Source organism: Salmo salar, chromosome ssa09 (genome assembly GCF_905237065.1).
Source record: "Salmo salar chromosome ssa09, Ssal_v3.1, whole genome shotgun sequence".
Taxonomy (NCBI): domain Eukaryota; kingdom Metazoa; phylum Chordata; class Actinopteri; order Salmoniformes; family Salmonidae; genus Salmo; species Salmo salar.
In genome coordinates this window covers 47,238,420-47,247,500 of record NC_059450.1, presented here as the reverse complement: position 1 = coordinate 47,247,500, position 9,081 = coordinate 47,238,420, and the positions used below count along the sequence as shown (strand labels likewise).

Here is a 9,081-nt window from a genome sequence, read left to right as displayed (position 1 = left end):
TTTGTATACTCAGTGTGTCTGTCCTCCCCATGTATAGTGTGTACAACACTCTCCAATGCGCCGGCTGTCTCTGCCTCATGGGTGTAATCCTCTACTCAACACCACAGCACCTGTCTGCTCTGCGCAACCTCTTTCTCCTCAAGAAAGACGAGATGTATTGGTAAGTAGTAAACCTACACGGTTACCTTTTGTTTTTAGTTGCCGATGCTGGCCATTGTTGGTTTAACCTGTCATACACAGATTTTATCTCACGATTTCAAGTGGTCGGGGATAGCTGTCAGAATGGATTTGTTTATTTCTTGCCCTTTTAGTTATATTTTCAGCACTGGCCAAATGGTGAAAGCCTCTACACTCAACTTTAGTGTAGCACCACTAGGAGAACGTGTAAGTGAGGTAAGAAGACAACTTTTTTTTACCCTGCACGTTAACACCCTTCATCTGACGATATTTCCACCATAGCAGTCAAACCACGTTTAGTCTCTAGCCATGAATGTTACATTGAACTGATGCCATTCCATTGAATGGTGTTCTTCAGGGTTGGGGTCAATTTGAATTGAAGACTGTCAATTCAGGAAATAAACTGAAAATTCAAATCACTGGCTGAATTGACCCCAACCCTGGCCCTGTCTCGTCTGTTCTTCCTGCCAGCTGAAACAACTGATCCAGGAAACGGAAAGTCACCTTAGCAATGTGTCAGCAGTGATGGATGACACCCGCACGAATGAAGCAACCTCATCTGTCCAGTAGTCAAGCTGATCCTACCTGGGTTGTGTTCATAAGGGCACATTATAGCAAAATGTTTTAAAACAGAAAATTAGCGTTTTTCTTATTGGACAAGTATTTTCTTCCGTTTTTGTGCCTATTGAACACGAAGTGCCTGTTCTGTTTGACAATCCTCCGTCAACTGCACTTTATTCTCTAGTTCCATGTTCTGTTTTTGAAGGGCCCTTTTGTAGCCTGGGAGCCAGTCTGTTTGCGCCATCATGCCACTCTTGCCACAAAAGTTCATAATAATTTGACTAAATGGAGGGCATTCCTATGTGTGGTGTTCCACCAAAAATTGACAATTTAGAGTGAAAATGGGAGTTCCCTCCTTGAGATGTTAAAAAGTAGCTACCTCGTATTCTACTGTTCAATGTGTTTGCCTCATAGTTTATGCTAAATGGCACTGTACTTTATCAATGTTTACTAATGTGACGTTCCACATAGATGAGACATTGCACTGTGTGTGTGTTCAGGTATTAAAACTTATGTAAACCAATAAATGTCTTAATTTCCATACTTCTATGACCATGTTGCATCTTTGTAAAACCTTGCACTGTAATAAATGAATGTTCGCTCTCGAAGTGTCGGTAGGCATCTCTTGCCCAGGGATTAAGGATGGGCATATCATTCTGATAAGGGAATTTATGTTTAAGGAAATGACTAAAGAATTCCACCCTGAAACGAAATTATTAGATTGTAACATGAATAATTAGTGATAAACTTAAGTCCAATAAGGTTTGGTCGAGACTAGTAAGGGAAAGAACTGTGTGTGTGACTAAGAAAATACAGAGGACAATTAAACTATTCATGACCTGACCTGGTTAGAACTCTAAGAAACTTACGACAGGAAAGGGAGTCCTCTCAAGGTCCCTTTAATCTCGGGAGGATAGAACTGCCAGCTTGGTAGTGATAAATGAGGACTGTGGGGAAAGATGCATCCCACCTACTGTTTGTGTGGGGATGAGAGCTATAAAATGACATGTCTTCTCATTTTTGGACTTCAGCACGTTCTCTGAATAAACTATATGGACCTTTTGCATAAACTGAGTCTTTGCCTAATTATTATTAAACCCAGGGTCTTACAAACCTTGGGGATTGGTCAAAGCTTAAATAATTGTTATCATTGGGATTGAAAATTCTCGTGACACATTCCTTTTACCTTTGAATCTGTCCAGAGTTCAGGAATTGGATGCCAGAATGATGAGTCTATTAAAAGATATGAAGGAGGAGGCAGCAACTGAGTTCATTGGCACCATGTTGCTTTTTATTGCAGATTCTTCAGTTGATACAAGACAGAGGCTGGTTCCAGCATGTCCAGGGCCTCTGGACTGCATAGTTAAACCACAGTACACTCATTCTGTTGGTTACGAGTTGATCAATACAGTCTTTGTGCCATTATTCCACAGGTTGTGCTATCATTTCACACCGACTGGATTTTAGGCTATGATCAACATTGTAACATCAAAAGTAATTTTGATCAGAACAAGTGGTTTACATTGTGTTCCCTGTAATGTCAACAACAATCCCTGTTATTCAAGACATGTCAACGTACTAATAGCAAACATTTCAGTATCATGGCTCTATTGAGCAACACAAATGAAAAGTTGTATTATTGCATGCAATACAAATGAATTACTTTTACTTAATCATGCATAATCTTTTTGTGCATTCTAAATGTACTGATCCAGACCATTGCCACATTAAATATTTTTTTTTTTTAAACAGTATTCAAGACAGGAGGATGGTAGCAATAAATGCTTTACAGTGTTCTCCTTGAGGCATCTATTGCTTTCAATTATTAGGAAAGATGTATAACAGACATGTATATATGTGATAGTTTGATCTGGACAATGGTGGAACAATGTAACAGAATGGAAAAACGAGAGGCATTAAAATAGGCCACCTAAAATCAACACTACTGTATGAATGATGCTACTTCCCAAATGGGACCCTATTCCGTATAAAAGTGCACTACTTTTGACCAGAGCCCCCCCCCAAAAAATGCAGAGTCCTATTTAGGACACAAGCCTGAATAGAGTTTCCCCAAGAATACACACTTGTTTTTGTCAAACCAAACTGCAGCCTTTTGTTTCCGTTTTTTAAAATTTAACTAGGCAAGTCAGTTAAGATCAAATTCTTATTTTCAATGACGGCCTACCGGGGAACGGTGGGTTAACTGCCTTGTTCAGGGGCAGAACGACAGATTTATTTTACCTTGTCAGATCGGGGATTCGATCAAGCAACCTTTCGGTTACTAGTCCAACGCTCTAACCACTAGGCTACCTGCCTCCCTTTGTTTCTGTGTGGTACTTTATGTCCAGCTGGTTCTTCCTTAGAACATACTGTATTCTGAAGCAGGAGTATATTTAATACACTTCCCTCTAAACAAAATGTTGATTTATAGCTAATAATATCCTAAAAATTCCTTTAAAAAACAGATTTTTTTAAAAAATACACAAATCATGCATAATTGTTATTGCTTCTAAAAATGTCTAATCAAATACATGTTATGGCTTGCTTTTTACTAAATATATTCTGAACAAAAAAGTTTGCATTCCAGACTGAGGTATCCTTCTACGGGTATATTAAATAATTGTTAGTTATCATTCGGATTGAAAATTCTCGTGACACATTCCTTTTAATCTGTCCATCCATAGAAGAGTTCAGACATTGGTATTTTATTGGTCAATGACTAACCCACTGGATGTCAATGCTTCATGTCTGATTCCTAAGTGTTCATTCTATAGAACACAGTTTAGAAAATAGATGTTATACCATTTTTTTTTCTCTCTCAGTCTGAATAGATATTTTCAATTCAATCTCCCAGTTAGTAGCCAAATGTGTTCTGTCTGTTTTTAGAAATCATTCTCTCTAGAATTCTCTTAGTAAGCAAGCATCACTAGCTACTTTTCATGCATGGCTAGTTATATTGGGCACCACAATCCCTCTATATATATGAAGACTACAATGTTTCTTAAAAATGGAAGACGTTGGTGATTTTGTTGTTTTCAAAACAACTTGTTCACTTGTTCATACAATATACATATTAGATAAACAAGACAGGTAATGAGATAACATATTGCACAGATCCCGGAAGGAAGGTGGATCACAAATGTTTTAACCAAAACAGGTCATAATCAAATCAAAAAAAAAAAAAAAAAAAGGTTATTATGAGGGCACAAAACATAGTGATTGGCCCTAACTAACTACATCTACCCTGATCTGATTTGTATCATTCATACACCGTTGGTAAGGTTATTGAAATAATTCTGGAAAAATGGGGGGGGGGGGGGGGTGAACGAAGTATGAATTGTGTCCTGTAAATTTTGGCACAGTAGGTTTTATGGTACGTACTTTATATGACGTGAAGTCTAAGGGAAGGCATATGATATTCATTAGCCTAGCTCTGTAGGACGGGCACTAGTGTTCTGCTGTTGGCCTCTACAGCGTTTCCATCATGTAGAAAAACACCAACTTGTCATGGTGCCAAACATGTCAATGAGGTAGAGAGATATTTCCATCTTTCAACTATCATGTGGATTGCTAATCTAAATCTCACAGAGCCAGATGAGTGTCTCAGAATATTGCATAATACTTAGACAAAACTTTACTCTGTGGCTGTAGTGTCTGAGACTACAGGAGCTATACCAGATCTTTGCTACAGTGTCTACTAAAAGTTTTACTCCGTTTGTAAAAGGTTGGGGATAAGGGCATTCAGGAAAAACAACAAACCACTGATCCCAGTACATCTAGATCTATAGCTAGATACATTGATTATAAAATGGTGAATTGCCTTGGTTCAGACAACAGAAGAGTAGAGGTCAAATTGGGCAGTAAGACGACACAATTTCTGTTTGACCCCCTAGTTATGAAAGAAATTGGATCAAACTTCAAATATATCATCAGGATTGGCTACAAGGAGTGGTGGAGAGTAAGAACGCTGATCTAGGATCAGTCTATACAATCTGATCTAGGATCCGTCTATACAATCTGATTCATTCTGATCTAAAACTCAAACTGATGCTAGATCAGCACTCCCTACTTAGAGACACTTTGTGGATACGGTCCCTGACCTTACAGTTATCATCATCATTGGCTATAAGGAGCGGTGGAAAGGAGACAGCTAGGTGAGGAGAGGAGAGAGGAGAGACAGCTAGGTGAGGAGAGGGGTGAGGAGACAGACGGTGAGGGGTGAAGAGACAGACAGACAGCTAGGTGAGGGGTGAAGAGACAGACAGCTAGGTGAGGGGTGAAGAGACAGACAGCTAGGTGAGGGGTGAAGAGACAGACAGAGGTGGTAGCCAGTCTCTCCTGTAACCCACACATTTCCAGAGCGGTCCTCTCTTCACTAAAGAGAGGAGGAGGTTGATATCTTGATCCATTGATGTTGACACAGACTTTGATCCAGCTCTGGTTTCAACAGCTGTGGAGCTTGACTTTTGGGTGATGATGCCCTAAATCCAGACCTGTCTCACACAGGAGACCTGTGGTTCGCAGGACAGTTCCCCCACACCTGGCAGTCTGGCACTCATTTAGTTTGCATCTGTTTTGGGATTTGACAAATGTGAGAATAGTGCACTGAAAAAGCACAAAGCTAGCTACATATCATTATGGTTTATGACGGCTAGCTACATATCATTATGACGGCTAGCTACATATCATTATGACGGCTAGCTACATATCATTAGGACGGCTAGCTACATATCATTAGGACGGCTAGCTACATATCATTAGGACGGCTAGCTACATATCATTAGGACGGCTAGCTACATATCATTAGGACGGCTAGCTACATATCATTAGGACGGATAGCTACATATCATTAGGACGGCTAGCTACATATCATTAGGACGGATAGCTACATATCATTAGGACGGCTAGCTACATATCATTAGGACGGCTAGCTACATATCATTAGGACGGCTAGCTACATATCATTAGGACGGATAGCTACATATCATTAGGACGGATAGCTACATATCATTAGGACGGCTAGCTACATATCATTAGGACGGCTAGCTACATATCATTAGGACGGCTAGCTACATATCATTAGGACGGATAGCTACATATCATTAGGACGGATAGCTACATATCATTAGGACGGATAGCTACATATCATTAGGACGGATAGCTACATATCATTATGATGGCTTAAAAGGACTGACCTTTGTCAAATTATGGACATGTTCAGATGTTGCACTGTCAGGGGAAGATCTTGTCTGGAAGCTGGAGAGAAAGACTGGATGGACAAACAGAATACACCCAATTAAAAAAAATATAGCTAGGAAATTAGCTAGCTATTTAATTACACAAAACAACCTTTCCCAAATGTCATCCAAATTATCTATTATGGAAAACATTTGTAGAAACCCGTGACATGCCCGTAGTAAAGCAGGAATACAACGGAAACCAATAATTATTGCTACAGATGTTGAGTTGCTAGCTAGTAGCAAATTAAACTCCACGGTGAAGGTAGTTTGATGGACTTCACCAACGGAGTGGCACCGAGACCAGTTTTTTGTGGAATTTAGCTCTGACTAAAATCGATTCGCCCAAGGTCAATAATTGTGAAAAAACGCCCACCTCGTACCTTTGTTTGTCCTCTGTAGTTGCATGCCTTCGTTTGCAGATATCCATACCTTTTCAATACATGTTAATCAAATACAACCACCGACTGTTTGCTCAAAGCTGTTGCTCTAAAAATGTGGAGGTCAAAGATGGCTGCCGTCAGGCACTTACCACAAATTCCTCATTTTGTACATGGCTCTCCTCTACTATTTTTTTGTACGGTCATTCGCAGAGCATACATGATCCCAATTCTAGCTTTAAGGACGCTGGCAATTTGAAAAAGTATACTGAAGAAAAAATATATAAAAAGCAACATGTAAAGTGGTTCATGAGCTGAAATAAAAAAGGTCCCAGAAATGTTACATAAGAACACATTTATTTTACATCCCTGTTAGTGAGCATTTCTCCTTCGCCAAGATAATCCATCCACCTGACAGGTGTGGCATATCAAGAAGCTGTTTAAAACTGCACGATCATTACACAGGTGCACCTTGTGCTGGGGACAATAAAAGGCCACTAAAATGTGCATTTTTGTCACAAAACTGCACATTTTAGAGTGGCCTTTTATTGTCCTCAGCATAAGGTGCACCTGTTTTAATGATCATGTCTCAAGTTGAGGGTGGGTGCAATTGGCATGCTGACTACAGGAATGTCCACCAGAGCTGTTGCCAGAGAATGTAATGTTCATTTCTCTACCATAAGCTGCCACAAATGTTGTTGAAGAGAATTTGGCAGTACGTCTAACCGGCCTCACAACCGCAGACCACGTGTAACCACGCCAGCTCAGGACCTCCACATCCCGCTTCTTCACCTGCGGGATGGTCTGAGACTAGCCACACGGACAGCTGATGAAACTGTGGGTTTGTACAAGCGAAGAATGTCTGCAGAAACAGTCTCTGTGTGATTATTGTCCTCACTAGGGTATTAACCTGACTGCAGTTCAGCGTTGTAACCGACTTCAGTGGGTAAATGCTCACCTCTGATGAACACTGGCACGCTGGATGAATCCCGGTTTCAACTGTCCCGGGCAGATGGCAGACAGCGTGTATGGAGTCATATGGGCGAGAGGTTTGCTGATGTCAACGTTGTGAACAGAGTGCCCCATGGTGGAGGTGGGGTTATGGTATGGGGCAGGCCTAAGCTACAAACAACGAACACAATTACATTTTATCGATGTCAATTTGAATGCATAGATACCATGACGAGATCCTGAGGCCCATTGTCGTGCCTTTCATCCGCCGCCATCCCTCCATGTTTCAGCATGATAATGCACTGAACCATATCGCAAGGATCTGTACACAATTCCTGGAATCTAAAAATGTCCCAGTTCTTCCATGGCCTGCATATTCACCAGACATGTCACCCGTTGAGCATGTTTGGGATGCTCTGGATCGACGTGTATGACTGAGTGTTCCAGTTCCCGCCAATATCCAGAAACTTCGCACAGCCAATTAAGAGGAGTGGGACAACATTCCACTGGCCACAATCAACAGCCTGATCAACTCTATGAGAAGGAGATGTGTCACACTGCACGAGGCAAATGGTGGTCACACCAGATACTGACTTGTTTTCTGATCTACACCCCTACCTTTAAGGTATCTGTGTCCAACAAGATGCATATCTGTATTCCCAGTCATGTGAAATCCATAGATTAGGGCCTAATGAATTAATTAATTTCAATTGACTGATATCCAAATATATGAACTGAAACTTAGTAAAAAAAATAAATAATAATTGTTGAGTTTGGATTTTTGATCAGTGTAAATTGTGCTGATTCATTTGCACTTTGAAAAATGTCACACACACCATAGTTTAGAGTCAGTGGATGGCCCTAAAACAACGACGTCATATTCATTCTGCCATCTTTATGCGCCTCTGTCAGTCGGTGGTGGTGAAATGGTATTATATTAACGTTTATTGGGGGGAAAGAAATAAGGATTTCAGCCAACAAAGTAAGGCACGCAAACTACAGAGGTCAAACATAGGTACAAGGTCGCCGGTTCATACGGCAATTTACATTTTTTTAAGTATTGACCTTGGACGAATCGATGTAGTCGGAGATAAATTGCACAAAATCGTCTGGTGAAGTTAATCAGAAACTTCCTTCACAATTGAGTAGAGTTTAGTTCGCTGCTAAGCTATGCCGTGGCTATACAAGTAACGTTAACAGTTAAACAAAGGACTGAGTGCCCATCTCGAAAAACACTGGTCATACAACCACCTAATAGCTACGTTTAAATACTATATTACTCATTAAAAGTACTCACCGAAAGACATCCAAGCCGCCACAAATCATCAGTAAACGCTAATGTCCCGGGTGTTGTCCATCGGTCGTTTGTACGGGTCCCGTGGATGTTGTTTTTTTGTTGTCGCTAACACCACGGTCTCCACCGCTCTACGCCATTTTGTTTTTAGAGATAATTTGGAGTAGATGGGAAACTCCACTGGGGATTTGTGTAACGTTGCCCAATGGGGCCGCGCGGTGCATTCTGGGACAATGAGTCCTTCAAGGACTCTTCAAAGCTTTAAAAAAAACCAACAAGATTAGTAGAAATTTCGTCAACAAGAACTACAACATTACAAAAAATATTTTCCAAGATGTGTGATAATTAACTTGTAATACTGTATAGCTCTGGATTGGTGATATTACGTGCTTTCGAGGAAAATAGGCACCTTTCTCGATTTAATACCTTGACTTTGAGAAGGGATTTGAGTGACGATATATTTAACAACAGCGGGATAACG

At 40.5% G+C, this 9,081-nt stretch overlaps 1 protein-coding gene and 1 long non-coding RNA gene across 5 annotated transcripts in view; one reads left to right on the top strand and one right to left on the bottom strand.

Moving 5' to 3' along the window:
- Positions 1-1,281, top strand: part of oip5 (opa interacting protein 5) — a 7,742-nt gene extending 6,461 nt beyond the window's left edge. Inside the window, exons 3-5 of one of the 4 annotated variants that reach the window (XM_014211344.2) lie at positions 38-160; positions 312-393; positions 649-1,281. In XM_014211344.2, coding sequence (XP_014066819.1) covers positions 38-160; positions 312-393; positions 649-747 — 304 coding nt within the window. In that variant the 3' untranslated portion in view covers positions 748-1,281. Of the gene's footprint in view, positions 1-13; positions 161-311; positions 394-535 lie in introns of all 4 variants that reach the window. The other 3 variants (XM_014211345.2, XM_045723743.1, XM_045723744.1) reach the window with 3 other exon arrangements.
- A 726-nt stretch (positions 1,282-2,007) lies between these two features.
- LOC106611300 (uncharacterized) lies at positions 2,008-8,793 on the bottom strand. The gene is made up of 3 exons (XR_001330089.2): positions 8,604-8,793; positions 5,934-6,007; positions 2,008-5,308 (listed from the first exon to the last, which is right to left on the bottom strand). It is a non-coding gene; the product is annotated as an uncharacterized lncRNA (long non-coding RNA).
- Between the last annotated feature and the right edge of the window lie 288 nt (positions 8,794-9,081).